General features: G+C 47.4%; 3 protein-coding genes across 4 annotated transcripts; 2 read left to right on the top strand and 1 right to left on the bottom strand.

Moving 5' to 3' along the window:
- The first annotated feature begins 1,116 nt into the window (after positions 1–1,116).
- OVOL3 (ovo like zinc finger 3) lies at positions 1,117–4,111 on the top strand. Its single transcript, XM_006905947.2, has 3 exons — positions 1,117–2,618; positions 3,348–3,549; positions 3,867–4,111. Exons 1-3 carry the CDS (start codon positions 2,388–2,390, stop codon positions 4,073–4,075), a joined length of 642 nt encoding a protein of 213 aa, XP_006906009.1. The 5' UTR covers positions 1,117–2,387; the 3' UTR covers positions 4,076–4,111.
- A 10-nt stretch (positions 4,112–4,121) lies between these two features.
- Positions 4,122–5,679, bottom strand: POLR2I (RNA polymerase II subunit I). The gene is made up of 6 exons (XM_006905946.3): positions 5,257–5,679; positions 5,125–5,179; positions 4,773–4,846; positions 4,607–4,681; positions 4,456–4,507; positions 4,122–4,227 (listed from the first exon to the last, which is right to left on the bottom strand). The coding sequence occupies exons 1-6, from the start codon at positions 5,313–5,315 to the stop codon at positions 4,165–4,167; spliced, it is 378 nt and encodes a 125-aa protein (XP_006906008.1). The 5' UTR covers positions 5,316–5,679; the 3' UTR covers positions 4,122–4,164.
- Positions 5,680–5,898: 219 nt separating this feature from the next.
- Positions 5,899–14,492, top strand: TBCB (tubulin folding cofactor B). 2 transcript variants are annotated; one of them, XM_006905944.3, is made up of 6 exons: positions 5,899–6,100; positions 6,442–6,585; positions 9,570–9,666; positions 10,416–10,607; positions 13,254–13,326; positions 13,509–14,492. In XM_006905944.3, the coding sequence occupies exons 1-6, from the start codon at positions 5,987–5,989 to the stop codon at positions 13,621–13,623; spliced, it is 735 nt and encodes a 244-aa protein (XP_006906006.1). In that variant the 5' UTR covers positions 5,899–5,986; the 3' UTR covers positions 13,624–14,492. The 2 variants fall into 2 exon arrangements, with proteins under 2 accessions (XP_006906006.1, XP_024896330.1); XM_025040562.1 differs by lacking the exon at positions 5,899–6,100 and adding an exon at positions 6,182–6,305.
- Positions 14,493–23,154: the final 8,662 nt, after the last annotated feature.

Here is a 23,154-nt window from a genome sequence, read left to right as displayed (position 1 = left end):
ATCAGTTCAGTCTTTAATGCAACCTGCCCCCTGTACTCCACATTGGGATGGCTCCTAGATATTGGGCTGTTGGACCTGTGCCAGGCATACCAGTCATTGCTGCATGGAATCCAACAATTGTGAGATGGCAAACACTGAAAACCCCATTTTATAGATGGGTCTGATGCAGAACAGGGCAAATTTCCTGAGTGGGAGGAAGCTCAAGCCTTTCACCGAGAGTGAAAAGGGTTCTTGACTGAGCATAGGAAAGAATTCAAACGCACGCCAAAGTGAGAGTCAAAAGGAAAGTTTATTAGAGAAGGGGTAATGCTCCATAGACAGAGCATGGTCTCCTCTCAGACAGAGTGAAAGAGCCTGATAGAGACCCAGAGGGACACAGAGAGAGGCAGAGACAATGAGAGAGACAGAGAAATGACACTGAGAGGGCTACCGAACACGTGGAATTCAGTTTACGTATCTTTCTTAGTTTCTGTGAATTAAAGTTTAAAGACTTTGTTTATTCATTTTCCTTTGATGGTATGGACATACAGTGTAAAAGGAAAAGCTATGTAGCATGAAAAGGTAAGAATATGTAGAATGAATGGCCTGCTGGCAATTCCCAGCCTTTGATCCATAGGTTCCCCATGGTTTTAGCCAGAAGGAATGAATAATTTTATTATGTGTAGAGTGTGACTTAAAGATTCTGTTTTCCTGTTTTCCCTTCACAGTATGGAGAAATGGTTTGTTAGCAATCCCATCAGAAATCTTCCTTTGTTCTTCAGGTTTCCTTGTGGTTTGGCCATATGCTATGGCCAGATCAGTATACTGCAGTCTTCGAATATAGCTTGATTCAATTTTTAATTCTCTTGCCTCCTCCCTACATTAGGTCAACTGTAACACAGATGCTTGCCTAGCTACCCCACCCCTCAAGACTTCCTAACAATCCCTGTTTATATGTCTGCTGCATACCAGACCCCATGCTCAACACCCTCCCCACATGATCTACATAGATCTTCAACACACACCAGAAATAGGGAGACTCATTGGTCTCACTTTCCAGATGAAGAAACTAAGGCCCAGTGAGAAGTGGCTTGCCCCAGGTCCTGAAGAGATAAAGTGGCAAAGCTCTGGGCTAGCAGACCCTAAGAACTGCCTCCCTTGCTTCCTCAAATTAATTAGTAGGGTTGACTCTCAGGGAATGTGAATATATGAATACATATTGCTTCTTTCACCACCAAGCGTTTGCATAGACTGTTCTCTCTGCATGGAACATCCTCCCTTTTCACCCTAAACTTCTTCGCTTCAGGGCTCACACCCAGAAAGTCATCCCTGAACCCTTAGGCTAGACCAGGAGCTTCCTTCTGCACCCAAAGACCCCCCCAGGGTTTTCCCCCATCATAGATTGGATCACACTACCTGTGCTTCTCCCCCCGTCATGCCTGGGTCATTCTTGGTGGTCACTGGTGTATCTCCCCCATGGACTAAGGTATGTGTTTGTTTTCTGTGCTAAGGTAGGCCTGGCCTATAGTTGGAGCTCAAGAAAACTGTTGGATGAATAAATGAGAGAAAGTAACTGCATGAGAAATGTTCAAAATCCTTAACCCCTGTTTAAGAGGTCAATGGCCAATCTAGAACACACCCTAGCCAGAGCTGAGGTAGGGTCCTGGGAGCCCCCAGCTATGTTTCTGGAATGTAGAAAAGTCAGAGACAGTTGTGCCAGACAATCATTAGGAGCTGGACTACTAACAAACCAGTATTTTAATGCCTGCTACACCTGGACAGTGTGCTTCTGGCTGAATATCAGCTCTGGGCATCTGAGAATTAGAGAGGTGGAGCTTCCTGCTTGAAGATGCACAGCCTGGGTCTTCACTTTGTCCTCATGTATTTGACCCCGCTGTCCCCCCATCCTCTGGAGCAAGCAATCATAGTCACCCTCTCCCTTGCTTTCTCAGACAGCTGCTGTGATTTGAATAACCAAGCGGGCTGTTGAATGTCCGGTGGTGACTGATTTGCCTGGCAAACAGACTTTCAGGTCCTTGGCCTCACTGGTACTATGGAAAAAAACTCAGCCCCCATGGGATGTTTCCTCTCCTTATACCCAAGAGCTGCCTAGGGTCGTCTTGCCCTTGTTTATGGATCCCAGCACCTGTCTGCCCCTGGAAGCTGGAAAGAGCCCTCGGGAACCTGGCTTAGAAAGGGTAATGGTAGACCCCAAGACAGAGGTAACTGGAACCAGCTAAGTCTGTTCCCAGGGCCTGTCATGAAATTTGCATGGAAAGAATAAGTCTCCTTCACAGCTGCCCCCTCCCTTCCCACCTGGGATAGTCATCCTGGGGCTGAGGTCTGACAACAGGTGGAGGAGGCAGCCTGGGTGTGTGTGTGGTATCATCTCACCATTCCCGGAGGTGATGCCCCGTGCCTTCCTGGTCAGGAGTAGGCGTCCGCAACCACCCAACTGGGGTCACCTGCCTGACCAGCTCCGGGGAGACGCCTATGTCCCAGACGGGCCCCTCACTAGGCCTGGAGGTGAGGGACAAGGGAGACACAAAGCATCAGCATCTGGCTTCTCTCCTAACTGCAGCAACCTGGGAGGGCCACCGGCACACCAGTCTTCTGGCCTCGGGGACTCTTTGGCAGTGGTGAGTCTGCAGCTGACGCATAGGACCCTGCTCAGTTCCCCCCTTGCCAGCTCTCAGCAACAGAACCCAACTGTTCTATATTCCTCGAGCCCATTGCACATGTCCCTTCAGCCTCAGGACCTTTCCACCGCGTTTCCTTTCTTAGTAGTCAGCTGTTAGACCTCATCACAAGCACTATTTCCCCAGGGTGGGCAGCCACAGCCCCTGCCCCCAGGGATCTCCCTCTCACGGGGGCAGAAGAGGGTTCAAGTCAACAAGTAGATGGTAATTTGCTTTATGTCAGAGGATCAGACCAAGGTGACAGGAGCAAGATGGGGCATCCCTATCAGAAAGGATATTCAGCTGTGCATGCACTGGAAGGACAGCACTAGCCGAATGGGAATGTTCAAGATTATTTCAGTATTTATTGAGAGCCAGGAACTGTTCTAGGTAAAGGGTTATTTAGCAGGAGTAAGACAAAAAATTATTTCCCAAGGTTTATAATCTGGTGGGGGCTGCACGTATAGATAATAACATTAGAAAAATATACATTATGTTGGAAGATGGTATGTACTATGGAGAAATTAAAGCAAGGTAAGGGCAATCAGGGATGGTCAGGGAAGGTTTTGGGAGGTGGTACTTACGCACACATATAGTCTCCGGCCTTCCCAGACCTCCTCGGTTGCAAGTTTTAGGTACTTCATTTGCTCTATTATGTGTGTGTGTCTAACTCCCATGTCCCTCCCACAGCCCACACAGCGCACTTTGGTCACCACTCCCAGGGGCCCTGGGACACTTGGCTGCCCACTCTGCCCCAAGGCCTTCCCATTACAGCGCATGCTGACAAGGCACCTCAAGTGCCACACCCCAGCACGCCGCCACATGTGCCGCTGTTGTGGCAAGGGATTTCACGATGCCTTCGACCTCAAACGCCACATGAGGACTCACACCGGTGAGCAGTGGTAGGGGCCTGCTGAGGGGTGCAGAGTGAGGACAGGTACTGGTTACAGGATTTAGGTCCCGATTGAAGGGTGCAAGGGAGAGTCTCCCTCTCCCCGCCCCAGGGGAAGGAACATCCCGGTGAGGAAGACGAGGACAGAGGTGTCTAGCCCATGTTTGTGCTGGGCAGGGGCAGATGGTGGGAGGTAGCCGAGAGGTCTGCAGAAACTTGGAGTAGGAATGGGGAAATGCTCAGAGGGCAAGGTGGGTTGGCTTTGGTTTGGAGGCCATTGCCCTGTCTTCTCCCCCTCCCTCCGCCCATCCTTGCAGGGATCCGCCCATTCCGCTGCGGAGCTTGCGGTAAAGCATTTACGCAGCGCTGTTCGCTTGAAGCACATCTTGCCAAGGTGCACGGGCAGCTGACCAGCTATGCTTATCGTGAGCGCCGTGAGAAGCTGCATGTGTGCGAGGACTGCGGTTTCACCAGCTCGAGGCCCGACATCTACGCACAGCATCGTGCTCTGCACCGTGCTGCTTGAGACTGTGTACCCCTCGTTCAACCCATGAGAGGCAAATAAACACTGGTCAAACACGCACAGAACATTTATTACATGTGGGGGAGGATGGTTCACTCGGTCCAGCGGTGGCCACAGTGTGGTGCTGTGCACACGTAGTACAAGCGCATGGCATCCTGGCAGAAAGGATGCAGGGTTAGGAAGGGTCTGGATCCAGGGAAGCACAACATGGAGCCTCCATCCAGAAGAGCTTCGCCCCAAAAAAGGAGACAAGGGGGCCTTCTCCATTGGTAAGGGTTTAGCTCAGGACGCCAGGCAGGGCAGGCTCCCCTCAGTATTGGTATCCCCGTCCCTGGAAAGGACTAAGCCCAGGCTATGCAGAAAGCCTTCCTAATGCCACTCACCTCTGCCCGGGCACTGTGCGACTGGAAGAACACCGCCTCCTTGTGGCCGCACCTGAGGGGACGGTCAGCCTCTCAGAGCCTGCCACACCTCCCCAGTCAGCGGCGTCGAGGACGAGCCACTCTCCCTCCCGAATACCAGCTAAGCGCTCACTTTTGGCACGGGTGGTCCTCAGTTCGCGGCAACGTGGGGTCCTGGGACACGTCTGCGATTATCTGGGTTAGTTCGCTGAGGGAGCACAGGGTGAATAATTAATTATGCTCTGGCATGGGCTCGCAAACCAACAACCCCGTCCCCAAGCTCCAGCTCTGATACTCACTCCACTTCGTGAGTGATTTTGTTGACGTAGATGCAGCTGTTGTCGGCTTCCTGCTGGTAATCACAATTCCGGCACTACGGGAGGGCCAGTGTGGCGGGAAGGGGGTCACAGAGAGATCCCTGATGGGACTGGAAGGGAGGGCAGAGTTCTCCCCAGAGGAGATGACTAAGGGATGGAGTCTCGAGGTTGGGATAATGGGGTGTATCGAGAATCACTCCGGGGGTAGTCAGAAGGCGAGACCAAGACTAGTCGGGGCAAAACAGGGAGTAGGGCTCACGTGGAGTACGGCGGGCCACGATGGGAATCGGGGGACCCGTGGGGAAAACCCGGACACCCGCGGGCTCGCGCTTACCGCATAGAGCAGAATGCGGTTCTCCTTGTCCTCCTTGGGGTAAAGCATGTTGTTACTGTGGGGCAGGGGAGGTCAGAGGTCAGCCCTGGAGCCATTACTTGCTCCCCTTCCACACCTGTCGCCCGGCCTCACCATTCCTGGCAGAATCGAATACCCACGAAGCCTGGCTCGTAGGTCCCGTCCGGTTCCATAGCGCCTCACAGCCCTTCAAGCCTTCCGCGCTTGCTCCGCCTCGCGACAGGTCGCAGGAAGGGTCAGGTCTAGTTGCTTCGCCTAAAGAGGGGGCGGAGCTGCGCACACGTACTGGGTGCTGGCGGCTTTGTGCTCGGCTGTCAGCGCTGAAATCTGATTATTTGCTTCAGTCTTTTCATATCCTACAGTAACTGCTTCCAACCCGTGGGCCTCACTTCCCAAGTTTATAGAATAGTACGGTACGAGAGCCAAAAACACGGCACGTCACGTAACCCACAAAGCATGGAGCATAAATGAACACGCCATTGCTTTTTGCTGGCCGAAAGCCAGTGCACATGCGCGAGTTTACCCTCCGCGGCTAGGGTAACTCCTGCCAGTCCTTCCTCTCGGCTTCAGCCTTCGCCCGCCAGGGCCGTTTCCCGGGCCGCTATTGGAAGAACTGTGCACCACGGCAGGCCTCTCAGGATTGGCTGGACCTACCTCAAGAATGCGGGAGAGCGTCCAGGTGGTGAGGAGACAGCGGCGATTGGTGGGCCATCCTAGCGCGAGAGCGCGGATTGGCCAGGTCGGGAGCAGGGGGAGGGACTGATTTCCCAGAAGCGGCCGCAGCGGCTGCGGAGCGGGTGTGAGGCGGCAGACCCGGCTGCGGGACCCGGCAGGGCGCGGCGAGATGGAGGTGACAGGGTTATCGGCGCCCACAGTGACCGTTTTCATCAGTAGCTCTCTCAACAGCTTTCGTTCCGAGAAGCGGTACAGTCGCAGCCTCACGATAGCTGAGTTCAAGGTGTGGCCGTGGGGGCGGGGTCCTGAGGGGCGGGGCAAAAGAGAAATGGAGGGGCTTCCCGATCGCTGGGAGGGGCCAGAAATGAACCGAGGTTGCAGAGATTGGAGACGGGACCTTAGCGGGACGGGTGGAGAGGTTCCAGGGAAAATCAGAAGTTCCAGAGGGCGGTGGTCAGAGCAAAAGGATCGAGGCCAGGGAAAACCAGGTGGGGGTCCTAAATGGTGGGTCTCTTGGAGGTGCAAGGATGGGGTGATACAAGGGGAGGAGCCTAAGAGTAGGGGCGGGGCCCTTGACAACTTTCTGTCTCCAATGTCTCCCCATTCCCTCCCTACTCTTCTTAGTGTAAACTAGAGCTTGTGGTGGGCAGCCCTGCTTCTTGCATGGAACTGGAGCTGTATGGAGCTGACGACAAGTTCTACAGCAAGCTGGATCAGGAGGATGCACTGCTGGGCTCATACCCCGTAGATGATGGCTGCCGCATCCACGTGAGACCTCCCTACCTCCCTTCCATTCATTTATTCAACAAATGTTTGGCATACTTTGCCCTGTGTGATAACCAAGATAGGCCCTCATGGAGCCCCTAATTCAGCATGGAGCGAGACAGACCCATCACCAGACAATGACAGCCAGAGTGGTCTGTGCTGGGGAAAGCCCAAGGGACTGGAGACACCAAGAAGAGCTGCCTGACTTTATCTAGGAGTATCAGAGGGGCTTTCTGAAGGAAGGAATGCCTGAGCTGAGACCTGAAGGATGAAGAAAGGGCAACTTAGGCAAAGAGGTGGGAGGGGCATGCCAGCTGGAGGAAGCAGAATGTACAGGACTTAGAGTGTAAGGTGGGTTAGGGTGAGCAATGAGACGTGTTGGGAAAAGCCAGAACACAGAGGACTCTGCATACATTAGCTCCCATTATCTTCCCTGTCCTCATCCCCCTAACCCCACTCCCCACCATACTCCTCAGACATCTCAGCATCCCAGGTGAGCTGCACCTTAGAGCCTTTGCATGTGCTTGAACCGTTCTCTTTTCTATGCCCACGTGACTCACTCCTTCCTTCCAGTCTTTACTTAAATGTCTACTTCCGAATATGAAGACTTCATTGACGTCAGTGTAAAATTTAAAATTTAAACCTCCTTTTTACACTTTACTTGATTTTTGTCCTTAGCTCTATCATCTTCTGACATACTGTGCATTTCCCCCAGCACCTGACACAAAGAAGAGGCTTAGTGAATCTTTGTTGGATGATGAGTTAAACCCATAAAATAAGACTTGGAAGATGGTGTAATTAATCCTATTTTGCAGAAGAGAAAACTTAGCTTAGGTTGGAATTTACTTTCCTGAGCATGAACTATAGCTAGAATTTTTATTTCAGTCTGCATGACTCAAGAAATCAGTGTGCCCAGAGAACTGGTTCTTTTTTATCTCTTTCATTTATTCAGTAATTGTTCATTGAGCATCCATGTTACGCCAGGGGTATAACTGTGAACCAAATGCGAGAAGGTCTCTGTTTAACTCTGCCCAGTGTGTGAGATGTTAGCTAAACCTTCACGAGAACAAATGTGAAGGACTGATGAGGTGAAGGCCATGCAGGAGGAGATCAAGGAGCTGGGAGATCCTATACTGAGGGACACAATCCATCAGTGAGGTCCGAGAGGACTTCCTGTTCGAGATGCTGCCTGAGCAGAGACTTGAAGAATAAGAATTAACTGAAGAAGGGAAAAGAATGCTCCAGTAGGAGGGTACAGCATGTGTAAACACTCTGAGGTGGGAGGGGGCACGGAAGGTGCAAGGGACTGAAGAGTGGCTACTCCAATGACAGAGGGAGGTGGGAATCAAGGGAGGATTCTGAGTCAGGAGGGGCCTGGTCTGACTCGAGTTCACAGGCTCCCTCTATGTGTGAGGAGCAGACCGTGGAGGATAGAAGGAGTAGGGAGACCAGGGAGGAGACTGGTATCATAGTCAAGATAATGTGGTAGGGTAGGAGTGGGTCAGGACTGCTGGGCCCACAGCACTGACACTGGGCTTATCTGGGCAGCGTCAGTCTAGGGATGCTGGCGAGCCAGGTGTGGGTGGTGACAGCCTTAAACAGGAGGTTTTCACATATGGATTCAGGTATAGACAGACCTCTGACTTCTGAGGCCATTCAAGGAAGGTTTCCCAGAGGTGGAGTCTCTGGGGAACTTTTTTTTTTCTAAATTTTTTAATAAATATCACCTATAGTTATTGTTTAAAATAACCTCAAACTTAAAAAAGTCCCTAGAATCAAAAGTAGAAATTCTTAGTGATACCTGATTAGAGATAAGAGCTTTTGCTGTGTTAGCCCAGTGGTTCATGCCAAACACCTCAAAGTGTTTCCTGACCCTTCTTTTTCTCTCATACCCATATCTAGTCTGTCTGGACTCCACCCCGTGGGCTCCACCTACAAAATCTACCCAGAATCTAAACTCTTCTCCCCCTCCACTGCCCCATCCTGGCCCAGCCTCCATCTCCCTCCTGGACATCATAGCTACCTCCTCCCTGGTCTCCTGCTCCCACTGCCTCACACACAGTCTGCTCCCCACACATAGCCGGAGGGAGCCTTTGAATCCCCGAATCAGGTCAGGGCCCTTCTGGCTTAGAGCCTCCCCGGCTGCACCTTATTCTAGGTAAAAACAAAGTCTACAGTGATCTGTTGTGTCTCCCACTCTCCCCGTGGCTCACTCCACTCCAGCCACGCTGGCCTCCCTGCTGTTCCTCAAAAGGGCTAAGGACAATTCTGCATTCAAGACTTTGTGCCTATTGTTCCTTCTCATCCTTCAGGCCTTGGCTCAGGCATCCTCTCCTTTCGGAAGCCTTTCCTGACTACCTTCCAAGGCTCCTTAAGCCTCTTTTTGGTATTTTCCTACATTGAACCTTATTGTCTTCTGGTATTTAATACATGTGCCTATGCATTTGTTTATGGTCAGTCTCCCAACAGAATGAGCACTTCTTATCTATTTTTGCACCACGTCCCTAGCATCCAGCACAGGGCCCAGCTGGGAGCCTTGGAAGAGCTCAGCAAGCCATAAATGAATGAATATGGAGGGTGGTACAGGAAGAAATGCTCCAGGGTCTGGAGGTTGGGTCCAGCTTAGGAGGATCCCAGAGGCCCAGAGAGGACAGATGTGCTGCCCAGAGGGCTCATGAGCAAGACCCAAGCTCCGCCCTTTGATTCCATGACTTGGAGGCCATCAGAGATGTTGATGCCAGCATGTGGGGATCATCTGGGCAGATCCAGCCTCCAGGGTTTAGAGGTGAGGAAAGGGAGATGGCCAGCGTAGACACCTGCTCTCATCCTTTCTATTGGGCTCAGGAGATGAGAGAAGGCTGAGGTAAAGGTGAGGGTAGAATGTAGTTTTTTTCTGGACAGGAGAGACTTTAGTCTGTGGGATGCTCCAGTGCACAGCTGTACCACCAGCACGCTGAGTCCCAGCGACCTCCCTCCCCTCACTACAGGTCATTGACCATAGCGGCGCCCGCCTTGGGGAGTATGAGGATGTGTCCAAGGTGGAGAAATACAAGATCTCACAAGAAGCCTATGACCAGAGGCAAGGTATGGGATACATGGTGATGAAGGGTGTGTTGGGGGACCAGAGGGAGTATGTGTAGGTGGCAGAGGTGGTGGGGGCCAGATAGGATAGGCAGGGACATTGAGGGGAAATTGGTGGTATGGGAAGTAGGGGGCTGATAGGCAGGGGACATGGAGGGGGTGGGGTGAGGTTGGTGTGGGGACAGATAGAGGCGCGGGAGAGCATTTGGAGTGGAAGAGGAATGGGGTGCGAATGGGGGCTGGGAGGTGTGAGGGGATGTAGGCAGGCAGACGGGTGCTCGGGAGAGTGGAGGGAACATGAGAGGGAGGTCTGGAGTGTGAGGGGTCATGTGTGGGGAGAATGGTGATGGTCATATGGGGGCATCGTGGTGTAGACAGGGTTGGGGACAGAGCATGGCAGAATATGTGGAGTGGACAGAGCAGTGCGGTGATCAGTGCAGGCATGTGGAGAAGATGAGGGATTCAGGGGCCAAATGGTGGTGAACATGATACCGAAGGAATGTGAGATGATGGAGTGATGTGAAAGGCTGAAAGCATGCATCTTCTCTTTAGCTTCTGGATTGTGGGGAGGCCCCAGGAATTCCAAGGAAAGGCTAGGGTCATGGCGGGAGACTTGGGGTGCTTAGGTGATAGCACTATGACACCTAGAACAGAAGAGTTTCTCTATGGATGTAGCTGGAAGGGTATCTCATTAGGCCAGAGGCTCCACCTGGGAGACCATATCTGACCCCCACCCCCCACTCCACCCACAGACTCAGTTCGCTCCTTCCTGAAGCGCAGCAAGCTAGGCCGATACAATGAAGAGGAGCGGGCACAGCGAGAGGCTGAGACCACCCAGCGTCTCACAGAGGAGAAGGCCCAGGCTGATGCCATCTCCGTGGGCAGCCGCTGTGAGGTGCAGGCACCTGGGCAGTCCCCTCGCCGGGGCACCGTCATGTATGTAGGTATGTGGCCTACTGAGGCCTTATGCTCTGCCCTGAGGTGGGCAATGCTGGGGACTCAGCCGTCAAGGAGATCCCAGTTTAGTAGGAGTGACAGACACAGAAGCTGACAGTGACAGCTTAGAGTGTTCATGGCAGATAATTGGAAGGCAGAGGCAGAATGATCTACGTTGTGATAGAGGAAGTGGTGATCAGTTCTAAGGCAAAAGCATGGAGCACAGTGGTCAGAGCCAAGATGGAGGAAACAGGCAGAATTATTAGGGCCCTGATGGGGAAAGCACAGGCCAAACTGATCAGGACAGGGATGAAGGAAGTTTAGGAAGCTGTATGAGCTGAGAGGAAGTACCAGACCTGTCCTCGAGAATAATCCAGGAGGGATTCCTGGAGGGTAAGACTAGCTGAAGGAAATGGAGAAGTGAGCCAGGTAAACAGGAGATGAGTGTTCTAGCCAGAGGGAGTAGAGAGGGCAAAGGCTGTAAGCAGGAACAAGCTTGGCCTGTGTGAGGCAGAGAAAGGAAGTCAGCATGGCTGAGGGGAGTGAGTGAGAGGAGAAGTGAGGTCGGGGGCATGGGCAAGGCTGGACCATGTGTGGCTTGGAAGATAGTAGAAAGGAGTATAGGTGTTTTTTTAAAAACAGCTTTATTGAGATATAATTCATATATCATAAAACTCACCCTCTTAAAGTGTACATTATTCATTCATTGGTTTTTAGTATGTTCACAGAATTTGTGTAACCAACACCACAGTCAATTTTAGAACATTTTCATCATCCCCAAAAGAAACCCCATATCCATTAGCGGCCATTCCACATTTCCAAAACCCTAGCTCCCCCAGTCCTAGGCAGCCACTAACCTGTGTTCTGTCTCTGTAGATTTGTCACTTCTGGATGTTTCATGTAAACGAAATCCTACAATATGTGGTCTTTTGTGACTGGCTCCTTTCCCTTAGCATAATGTTTTCAAGATTCATCTATGTCGTAGCATGTGTCAGTACTTCATTTCTTTTTATTGTCAAATAATATCACATTGTATGGGTAGACCACGTTTTATTTATTCATTCATCAGTTGATGCCCATTTGGGTCTTCTCCATTCTTGGCTATTATGAATGGTGTCGCTATGAACATTCTTGAATGTTTTTGTGTGGATATGTATTTTCCTTTTGCAATACTTAGGAGTGCAATTGCTGGGTCACGTGGTAACTCTGTGTTTAACCTTCTGGGGAACACCCACACTGTTCCCCACAGCAGCTTCACCATTTTACATTCCCACCAGAATGTATGAGGGTTCTAATTTCTCCACATCCTCTCCAACACTTGCTATTATTTGTCTTTTTGATGAGTTATTCTAATGGGTGTGAAGTGGCACAGCATTATGGTTTTGATTTGCATGTATTTGATGGCCAGTGATGTTGGGCATCTTTTCATGTACTTGATGGCCATTTGCATATCTTCTTTAGTGAAATGTCTATTCAGATCCTTTGCCCATTTTTTAATTGGGTTGTTTGTCTTTTTGTTGTTGAGAAAGGAAGTCAGCATCTTGTGTATTAGTTTGCTAGGGCTGCCATAACAGAATGTCACTGGATGGCTTAAACAACAGAAAGTTCTTTTTCACAGTTTTTGGAGGCTGGAAGTCCGAAATCAAGGCCTCTCTCCCTGGCTTGTAGAAAGCCCCCTCCTTGCTGTGTCCTCGCATGGTCTTTCCTCTGTGCAGGCCCATCCTCGTGCCTCTTTGTCCAAATTTCTTCTCATAGGGACACCCGTCAGATTGATTAGATCCCACCTTAATGGCTATGTTTTAACTTAATCACCTTTTTAAAGGCCACACCTCCAAATGTAGTCATATTCTGAAGTACTGAGGGTTAGGGCTTCAACGTGTGAATTTTGGGGGACACAATTCAGCCCATAACAAGGTATAAGAGTTCTTAATATAGTCTAGATACAGTTCTCTTATCAAATATATGACTTGCAAATGTTTTCTCTCATTCTGTGGATTGGTTGTCATTTTACTTTCTTGACTGTGTCCTTTGAAGCACTAAAGTTTTTAATTTTTATGAAGTTCAATTTATCTTTTCTTTTGCTCCTTGTTCTCTTAATATTACAGCTAAGAAACCAACACCTAATACAAGGTTGCAAAGATTTCCATCTGATTTTCTTCTAAGTTTTATAGTTTTACATTATACATTTAGGTCTTTGATGACCCATTTTTTGTTAATTTGTGTGTATAGTGTGAGGTAGGAGTCCAGCTTCATTTTCTTGCATGTGGATAGTTGTCCCAGCATCCTTTGTTGAAAAGATTATTCTTTTCTCATCTAATTGTCTTGGTACCCTTGTCAGAAATCATTTGACCATAAGCAGTGTGGATTTTATGCTGAGTGTGATGGGCAGCCTTTGAGGAATTTGGGTCAAGGCATTGGTGCTATTTCCCTTTGATTTTTACAAAGATCCCTTTAGCTGGGGGTGTTGAGTGAATAGGGAGTCAGGGGTAGGAGCAGTGAAGGGGCTGTCATATTAGTCTGGGCAGGAGATAGCAGTGGTTCTGGGTGGTAGTAAGGAGTGGTTTTTGCCAGGACAGGCTTTGCACTCAGTTGGTAGGCACAGATCTGGGTTGAGCCTCGTCCAGAAGTTTCATTGGGATTTTTCCCCTGCGCAGGACTCACAGATTTCAAGCCTGGCTACTGGATTGGTGTCCGCTATGATGAGCCACTAGGGAAAAACGATGGCAGGTAATAAGTATTCCCACTGATGTTTTTGTGTGTGTATCTGTAACTGTGTTTGTGCTTGCATGTGTGTGCATATATGTGTAAGTGTATGCATGTACTGCTGGGTGAGCCTGTCCATCCTGGCTTCTGGGGAGGGAACCACTTTGGGGCCCTCTAACCACTGCCTTCCCCATGATGCCCTGCAGTGTGAATGGGAAACGCTACTTCGAATGCCAGGCCAAGTATGGTGCCTTCGTCAAGCCATCAGTTGTGACAGTGGGGGACTTCCCTGAGGAGGACTACGGGTTGGATGAGATGTGACGCCCAAGAAAGGACATCCTTCTGCTCCAGCTAACTTGCCCGTTTATTGCCCCTCCCTGTGTGTGCCCGTAGCCCCCTTTCCCTGAACTCATTTTTATTTTATTCACTTTGTTCTTGCCATTGACTTTTGAGACTTGTGTATTAAATTTGCCAGACCTGGGAAGCATTTGGAGGACTCAGTGATTATAGGAGGGGCTGAGGGCTGCTGGGTAGGTGAGGGTGAAATAAGGGGCTGGGCAAAGTAGAAGTTGGGCAGGGTGAGGCTTTATCCGTTAGCTGGTAGTTGGAGGCCCATGAGACTCTTCTTTGTCCTTTATTAGTTAATATAATATTCTGCTGCTATGACAAATAGGCCCAAAATAATAGTGGGTTTCACAGATGGAAGTTTATTTCCATGTACAGTCTCATCTCATCACCAAGAGCTAATGAGGTGACCCCTCCATGTCAGAGGCCAGTCTTCATCTCCATGTATCTCGTTGCGCTCCCATCACCTTGTGATTCCCACTTCGTGCTCCAGGCACAAGAGGAGGGGTTATCCCTTGTCTTTAAGGACTACATACATACAACTCAAAACTTGTTCCTGTTTCATTAGCCAGAATTTTGTCTCATGGCCACTTGTAATTGCAAGGGAGTCTGGCAGATGTAGTTTTCATTCTGGGCAGCCATGTTCCTAGAGAAATATCAGAAGTTCTTGTACTAGAGAAACTAGAGAGAAGAGATATTGGGGGTCAGCAAGTAGTTCTACCACAGTCTCTGTGGGTGGGGGACCTTATCTTTTCATTTAATACAGTTGACCCTTGAACAACAGGGGTTTGACCTGTGTGGGTCAACTTATATGTGGATTTTTTTCAATAAATAGTGTAAATGTATTTTCTCTTCCTTATGATTTTTGTAACATTTTCTTCTCTCTAGCTTGTTATAAGAATGCAATATATAATATACAAAATCTATGTGTTAACTGAATGTTTATGTTATTGGTAAGTCTTTTGGTCAACTATAGGCTATTAGAGTTTTAAGGAGTCAAAAGTTATATGTGGATTTTTGACTGCGTAGGAGGTTGGCACCCCTAACCCCCATGTTGTTTAAGGGTCAACTATTTGGAAGAAGAAAGAAATCTAAAGTCTTTAGAAGTAGTTAAACACTGGAGACACAAACATACATGAGAGGTCACATGTAGAAACACAGTTGATCCACACAGATTCTTTCACAGTGGGGAGCCACACATACACACAGGATACACTCAGATTCACATCAGACACCCACCAGAAATAGACATAAACCTACACACACACAAATCAATGAGTTGACAATCTACAAAAACAAAACAAAACTGGTTACTTTAGAAGAGGACCCCAAGACTGAAGCCCCTTCCAAGTCAGGGAGCTGTCAAAATGAGGAGCATTAGAGGGGGTGTACCAAACTTCCCACAGCACCTACCAACCAGAATTCAGCACCCAGAAGAATTAGCTCATCTAATGGATCAGCATTGATAACAGTTAAGACTCACTTTAGGGTATGGCCTCAGTGCACCTGTATTTTAGGAAGCCAAAGGATAGTGCAGGAAGATGATCACCAAAATCATACCTTTGAGCTCCAAGTAAGGGTCACAGAGTCACTGTCGATGAGAATCTGCCAAATTGCCGTAGGAGATCTAAACACAAACTTCTGGGGTGTGCTTTAATGCCTTCTAGCTGTCAACATGGAAAAAGCTGTTCCCATAAGAAAATGGGGAAACAGACTGTTGACAATGGAAGGGATCATGCTGGTAATTTCACCTGCTATGTGAAAGTTAACCACAGTTTGGGGCTAGAGACTCACTTTACAGAATGACCTGGTACTTGAGCTTTAATGGTATCAGGGAGCCCAGAAAGGAAAGGGACAGTAGTCAGTGTGTTACGGTAATACCAGCTACTATAACAAATACTCCTTCCCCTACAGTCCAGTGCAGGGGTTTTGGCTGATTGTCAGCAACCTCCATATGGTGATTCATACAACCAGACTCCATCTTGTGGCTCCATCGTTTCCATGTGCTCAAAATTATCTGCTTCCAGTTAGTAAATAGGAGGAGACAGTGTGGGGAGAGTTCACCATATTCTTTAATAACCTGTTCTACACATTCCACTTCTGCTCATGTTGTATCTGCTCATATTATATTGGTGAGAACTTGTCGGTCACGCAGCCACCCTAGTTGCAAAGTGGGCTTTGGAACATACTCCTGTGCTGAGCAGCTCCCTTCCAACCACTGCTGTGAAAAAGGACCATGGGTTTTGGTGGCCCCAGCATTGACCACCCTCTACCTGTCACCAGATCCATAACCTCAGGAGAAGCAGCAGGAAGAGGCTGTGGGACTTCTTTCCACCAGACCCATTAAATCTTCCTGCCCCACAGCAACTGCCATTGTCTAACCTGCATCATCCATGACCCTCCCCCTAATCCTCAGGTTAGTGCCAACGGAAGACAGTGATGTCTAACTCTGCACATCTTTTGAGCCCCTATCATATGTCAGGCCTGATGCTGGGAACACACTCATGAACTGGACACAGTTCTTGCTTAGGAGTTGAAGGCAAACATAATTACCAAATGTTGCCTCTTTCACATTTTTGGCTGTGCTATTTCATTATGAATAAGGTTGCTGGAAGTGGGGGAGGGAGGACAAAACCTCTGTACCTGCTAGGTGGTGCTGGTACGAGGGAAGGGATGGTTATGGGAAACATTTGAATAGGAGTCACATGAACAAAAGGGGACAAGGCTTTGTAGGTCTGAATCCCTCCTGTGATTCATGCTGATCAGAAACTTGATCTTTGTGCTAAACACAAACAGGCTGTATACAACCTTTGTGCTGGAGCTGGGCTAGATCACTAACTCAAACATGCCAATGGCTTACTTGAGTTGATTCATGAACCGATTACAAACTGGGGATAATTCAGTAGGTTAAGAGGTGGTGTAATTTTAGTGAAGAAGAGCACAGACTCTGAAACTGGACAGCCTCGGTCAGATCCTGGCTCTCTCACTCACCGGCTGGGGACCGAACAAGAAAATATTCCTTCTCTCTGGGTTTCAGCTTCATTCCTATAAGGCCAATAATAGTACTTACCCCATACGATTGTTGTGAGCACTAAATGGATTAATAAATGTAAAGCGCTTAAATCCAGAGCCAGGCACATAGGTAAATACGTCAACAGTTACAATGCTGGCTTTCATTTAATCCTCACAATGGGCTCTACCCCCAATTTCTTGACTGTTTTTTCTCCCATCTCACCTTTCCTGGCCCAAGTCTGGGGTCACCCTCTCCGATAGGGATTTCCATAGTTTACCTGGAGGACCCTAGGCTCCCAAGTCTCTGCGACTTCATTGGTCCCAGACGCGGGGAATAACTGCTCAGCCGCCACGTGGGGGCAGCAGCGCGGCGCATTGTCTTGCATTGGGCAGTAGCTCCAGCTTAACACGGGAACTGAGTTTTCCAGAAAACCATGCGACACCCTCAGTCTCACCTGGCTCAAGTCTGGAAGTGGTGGTCTTGCCTCCCTCCCTGAGGCGCGGGAAATTGGGCGTCAGGATTTGGCTACCATGCGGAGGGCGGTGCTGCGCAGGCGCAGGCGGCCGGTTGATTCTGCCAGTTTAATCCGACGTCGTGGCGGGGGCGCCAGAGCTGACTTTCTGGCCTCAGAAGAAGAACCGAGATGACCTCTCTGGGCCGTGAGTCTGCTAGCCTGCCTGCTCTCTCTCCCGCTTTCTTGCATCTCAACCAGTCACTCTCCCGGGCTCCTGGTCAGCTCTCAAGCCGGGTCAAGGAGCTCCCATCTTAAAGGAAAAAAATGTCTCTTTCTCTCTCTTTTTTCACTCCTTCACAGTTAAACTTATCTTTTTTTTTTTTTTTTTAACGTATTAAGGAAGTTTAAAATTAGAGTAGTATAAGGATCTCCCAAGTTCCTATCACCCAGCCTCAGTAATTGTCAACATATGGCCAATCGTGTTCACATTTTCTGGCCCTTCTCTTCCCCTTCTTCCCCATTATTTTAAAGCAAATCTTAGGCATCCAGATGTTTCTATATGTGTCTCTAAAAGATAAGGGGTCTCCATCACACCTCACAAAAATTGCAATAATTATTTAATCTTCTATATGGTCAGAATTCAGAGGTCTCCAGTTGTTTCATAAATGTCTTTACTGTTGCCTTGTCCAGATCAGAATCCAAAGAATATTCATGCACTGTATTTGGTTGATAACCTCTCTAAGTCTTTAATTCTGCCACAGTTAGCCCCCTCTCTCAGTCTCTCTGTGGGATTTCCCTGTCTGATTTGGTTGATTGCACCTCTTGGTGTCCTTTAATATGCTCTTCTATCCCTTTATGTTCTACAAACTGGTAGATCCAAAAGCCGGTTCAGTTTTAGGGTAAATATACGTGTAGGATTAAGTTCTTCTATCAGGAGGCACATACCTACCATCTGTTTCTCTCTCTTTTTGTAATGTTAATTTAAAATCCAGTGTTAGATTCTCCTTGTCATCCTGATCCACTCATTATTGAATCACAGCCAAACTTGAGGAAAGAGTTATCTACACATCCTCGCTCCATCCCACTCCCTCTTCTCCACAAAAACTATCTTTTTATTGCTAAACTCAAGAGGCAGTTCTTCACCTCAGCTTCTGGTCCTGCAAATGACAGCTGACATTTGGACTAGTGGTTCTCAAACTTTTGTATCTCAGAAACTCTTTACACTCTTAAAAATTATTGAGGACCTCAAAGAGCTTTTGTTTATGAGAGTTATATCTGTAGATATTTACCACGTTAGAAATTAAAAATAAAAAATAAACCATTACATGTTTACATTAACTTTTTAAAATAAAGAATAGCTGTTTTGAAAAAAATAGTGACAAGAGTGGCATCGTTTTACATTTTGAAAATCTTTGTGATGTCTAGCTTAAGAGAAGATAGTTGGATTCTCATACCTGCGTCTGCATGCAAACTGCTGAATATTATCATGTAGCCTCTGGAAAATTCCTCTGCATACTTGTGAAAGAATGAGAGCGGAAAAGGGAAAGAAGTCTTAGTATTATTATGAAAATAGTTTTAACCTCAAAGACCCCCTGAAAGGTCTCAAGGACTCCCAGGTGTCCCCAATATTTGAAATATCCAAATATTCCCCATGGCAATCTTGATTTCTGGCTTCTGCCATATTACATTTGACAACACAGAACCTACTTGTCTATTTGGGTCCAGTGGGCTGGATCTGTTAATACCTGTCAGGGCTAACGGATGCGGGAACCACTCATATATTAAACAGAGGGACATTAACACGTGGAGATGGTTATGCGGTAGATGGAGGAGCTGAGGGGCCAAAAAGGGAATGGAAGAGCAATGGGAAATTAGCAGCAGTGGGAAGCTGCTGCCACTCTAGGCTGGAGGAACAAAGGTAGGAGGAGTTACCTGGTAGAAGCTGGAAACAGTGGGATTGTCTGGTTAGGAGAAACAAGCTGTGGAGGAGCCACAACCAAAGGGAAAAAGGGAGAATTACCCTAGCCTCTGTCCACTCTCCTCAGTTTCCCGTCAGCTGAACCCCAGGTGAATGTAGATGAAGGGAGAGACTGGGAACTGGACCTAGGATGCAGGCAGAAAGGGGAGGGCGCAGAACAAGTGTGGGTCTACTAAATACAGCCTGGAGCAGCATAGCATGGGTTCCCCAGGGCACCAGGGTTCCCACCATGCCCTGTTGTTCTGCGCCAGGCCCTGCTCACTGATTTACATTACATGTCTGACTGCTTTAGGATTAGAGTTAGGGGTTCAATTTGTAAACCTGTTGTGGTGGTTTTAAAATATGCCTACAAATTTTGCCACCTCTCCTCGAGTGTGCATTGGTCTTACTGCCTGCCTTGCTTCTAACCAATAGAATGTGGCAGAAGTAATGACGTCTGACTTCTAAAACCAGGTCATAAAAGGCACTGAATTTTTATCCTTACTATGTCTCTTGGGTCCCTTGCTCTGAGAAGAGCCATATCGTGATGACACTGAAACAGCCCTATAGAGAGGTCACATGGTGAGAAACCGAGTCCTGCCAAGAGTCAGCAAAGAACTGAGGCCTCCTGCCAATAGCCCTGTGAATGAGCCAGTTTGGAAGCTGATACCCCAACCCTAGTCAAGCCATGAGATGACTGCATGCTGGCCAAAAACCTGACTGCATCCTCATGAGAGATCCTCAGCCAGAACCACCCAATTATGCTTTTCCTGAATTCCTGACCCATAGCAAATGTGAGATAATAAGTATTGTTTCAAGCTGTTAAATTTTGTTTTTAATTTGTTAGCAGCAATAGATAGCTAATGCACCTGTATTCCAATTATCTATCGCTGTATTAAATAGTACCTAAACCTGATCTCCTAGTCAGAAGTTGGCTGGTGCTGGAGTCATCTCAAGGCTTGACAAGGCTAACTGTCTAAAGTGACTCTGCAGCTTGGCTGGCTATTGGCTGAGAGCTCAGTGAAAACTTTAACTAGAGCACCTCCACATGGCCTTCCCAGCACGGCAATCTCAAGGTAGTTGGACTTTTTATGTGATAGCTGGTTTTATCCCAAGCAAGTGTTCTAAGTGCAACAGGAAAAAGCTGCATGGCCTTTTCTGACCCAGACTTGGAAGTCCCATATCACTTCTGCTGCTGTTGATCAAAGTGATCACAAACCCACCCAGATTCAACAGGAATGTAAGGAATGTCAAAGCCTTGGTGGTCAAGTTTTAAAAACAGTCCCACCTTGCTATATAGAACATTCTTTAAGGCAGTGGTCCCCAACCTTTTAGGCAACAGGGACTGGTGCTCCTATGAGAATCTAATGCTTGATCATCTGAGATGGAGCTGAGGCAGTGATGCTAGTGCTGGGGAGCTGCTGCAAATACAAATGAAGCTTCACTCACTGGCTCATTGCTCACCTCCTGCTGTGCATCTCAGTTCCTATCTGGCCACAGACCCATAGCGGTCCCTTGGCCCCGGCGGTCGGGGACCCCTGCTTTAAGGCACTAACTTGGGTCCTTTTTTTCTCCATATTCTACACATTCTCCTCTGATCTATTCTTGTGACTGATACAGGACTAAGGAAATGTTTTCTGGCTACCTGTGAGCTTTGCAGAAGAGGGACTGTATGTTTTTCACAATATAAACAATCATAATGCCAGCACAGGGCCTAGCATATTGTATTCATTTACCCATTTATTCACTCCTTCAACAGATATTGAGATCCTGCTGTGTGCCAAGCACCTTTCTAGGTACTATGGCTACAGCTGTGACCAAAGCAGAAAAATTCCTGTTTCCATGGAGCTTACATAATTTAAAGTATGGTTTTAGTGTAAGAACTATCTACTGAATAATGTAACAGAATAGTTAGCCAGACCAGAGAGTATAAGAATTTATAATGTACTAGAAACTTGTGTCATACCAATTGAATTGATCTCTCATCTATTTGGAGGAAAATATCAATTTAGAACCTCATCTTACATGATATACCAAAATAAATTCTATTTGGATTAGAGTGATGTGTGTGTGCAGGGGGAATTACACCATGAAAAGCTAAAGATTTCACCAGCAAATATTGAATGACCTCTATGGGAAAAGACTTTCTGAACTTTAATGTAGTGGGGAAACAAACCCCCCACTTCTATATAGATGACTTTGGCTATACAAAAAGCAGAATATTTTATATGCCCAGAAAAGTCATTGCCAAAATGGAATACCAATTATAGAAGTATATTTGCAACAAAAATGATTTTAAAAAAATTGGTTAACACCCTTAATAACAAATATATTAATAAAGTAATGTGAAATTAACATAAAAAGCCAGTAAATAAAAATGAGCATAGAATACAAAAAAAATTTTCATAGAAGAAATACCAATAGCCAATGGGAGGGAAGAGGAAAGAGAGAGAGAACGAGAGAAGAGACATAAGGCCTTTGAGTCCTAGGCTAGGAAATATTACACTGTACTTCCACCTCACTGTATTGGTTAATGACAAGGCCAGTCAAGCTTCAAGCTTCAAAGGGCTGGGAAGTAGACTCCATCCTTTGCTGTGAGAAGCTGAAAAGTCGGATTGTACAGGGCAAGGATACAGGGAGGGTTGGAAAATTAGGCTATTTTTGTTATCAGTCTACCACAAAGTCTTTTCTTCATGGTGGGTATTAAAGTAAATAATGCTAGCTGCCGTTAGCTGAAGAACCTCTAAAACTCAGTGGCTTAGTAAGTCTGTTTTTTTATTCACACTATAGTCCAATGTAAATCAGTGGGGTTACTCTGCTCCACAGAGTCTAGCAGAAACCCAGGCTCCTTCCACTTTGTGGCTTTGCCCACTTCTAGATCCTCAGAGTCCCCTCTGTTGAGCTGATGGTAATACAAGTTGTTGAAAAATGGGAAGGGTGCAAATTTACATCTATGATATGGTAAGAAATACATAAAAATATTCCCAGAAAAAAAGGCAGAAGGGAAATATAATTAAATAGAGGTTGTCTCTCAGTGGCATATTTTTCCTTTTAAAATATATTTTGCTCTATTTTATATATTTTCTACAATGAGTAAGCATTACCAGATATTTTAAACATCTTTGTGAAATACACCACATCTACAGAATGAAAAAATATAGATTACACAGTATACAGAATCATTATAAAGTGAACACTCAGATATCAGTGATCAGGCTGGGAGGGCCCAGAAGGCCATGAGATGCCAGAGAAGGTACTTGATAATTTAGCTGGGGGCAAAGAGGCAGGAGGGAATTATCGACGAGAGCCTTATGGAGGGGAGCCATCTGAGCCATGATGTGGAAGGATGAGGAAGGTTTGCTGTAAACCATGAAAGCACACCCCGAGAATTTTCGTTCTGATGAGGAAGTCTGAGTTGTATAAATAATCCCCCAAAGGATGATGCGATGATGATGTTGATGATGATGAAGACAATGATAGCTAAAAGTTCTTGACCATGTGTTCCATGCCTGGCTCTGGGCTAGGTGATGCTAGGGACACACCAGATCCTAACATAGCCCTGCCCCTTATCATAAGGCCCCTAATCCAGTCCAGAAGACAAACATTATTGGACACTACAGGTTGTAATTTGTTGTATCTTGGGAAAGAAGTTCCAGGAGTATTGGGGGCATATAACAGGGCAACCTTCTCTAGTCTGGGACAGGGGAGGTTAAGGAAGGCTTCCTTGCTAACATGACTGACTCCAAAGTAAAAAGGGTAGAAAGGATGTTCCTGCAGAGGCACAGCCTGTGTAAGAGCCTGGCAGCAAGGGTGCCTGGGAATAGGGGTGGGAACTAAGTGATGGTTAATGTTGTGCGTCGACATGACTGGGATGTGGGATGCCCAGATATTTTGCTAAACATTATTTCTGAGTGTATCTGAAAGTGTGTTCCTGGACGAAATTAGCATTTCAATCAGTAGACTGAGTAAAGCAGATTGCCTTCAGCAATGTGGGTGGGCAGCTGATTGTGTGATTTCTCAGCCTCTGTAATTATGTGAGCCAGTTTATTATAATAAATCTCTTTCTCTCTCTCTCTCTCTCTC

The sequence above is a fragment of the Pteropus alecto genome, unplaced genomic scaffold, assembly GCF_000325575.1.
Source record: "Pteropus alecto unplaced genomic scaffold, ASM32557v1 scaffold281, whole genome shotgun sequence".
NCBI lineage: Eukaryota > Metazoa > Chordata > Mammalia > Chiroptera > Pteropodidae > Pteropus > Pteropus alecto.
Note: the sequence above shows the minus strand (reverse complement) of the source record. Positions and strands in the feature narration are given on the sequence as shown.

What these genes read in the sequence shown, in the direction of transcription:
- OVOL3 (XM_006905947.2), top strand. Translation starts at nt 2,388, where the DNA reads ATGCCCCGTGCCTTCCTGGTCAGGAGTAGGCGTCCGCAACCACCCAAC. An exon ending in TCGGGGACTCTTTGGCAGTG is followed by an intron (nt 2,619 to 3,347) that starts GTGAGTCTGCAG and finishes TCCCTCCCACAG; the next exon opens with CCCACACAGCGCACTTTGGT. An exon ending in CCACATGAGGACTCACACCG is followed by an intron (nt 3,550 to 3,866) that starts GTGAGCAGTGGT and finishes CCATCCTTGCAG; the next exon opens with GGATCCGCCCATTCCGCTGC.
- POLR2I (XM_006905946.3), bottom strand. Translation starts at nt 5,315, where the DNA reads ATGGAACCGGACGGGACCTACGAGCCAGGCTTCGTGGGTATTCGATTC. An exon ending in ATTCGATTCTGCCAGGAATG is followed by an intron (nt 5,180 to 5,256) that starts GTGAGGCCGGGC and finishes CCTGCCCCACAG; the next exon opens with TAACAACATGCTTTACCCCA. An exon ending in CGCACAGTGCCCGGGCAGAG is followed by an intron (nt 4,228 to 4,455) that starts GTGAGTGGCATT and finishes CCTTTCTGCCAG; the next exon opens with GATGCCATGCGCTTGTACTA.
- TBCB (XM_006905944.3), top strand. Translation starts at nt 5,987, where the DNA reads ATGGAGGTGACAGGGTTATCGGCGCCCACAGTGACCGTTTTCATCAGT. An exon ending in ATGATGGCTGCCGCATCCAC is followed by an intron (nt 6,586 to 9,569) that starts GTGAGACCTCCC and finishes CCCTCACTACAG; the next exon opens with GTCATTGACCATAGCGGCGC. An exon ending in AGCCTATGACCAGAGGCAAG is followed by an intron (nt 9,667 to 10,415) that starts GTATGGGATACA and finishes CTCCACCCACAG; the next exon opens with ACTCAGTTCGCTCCTTCCTG.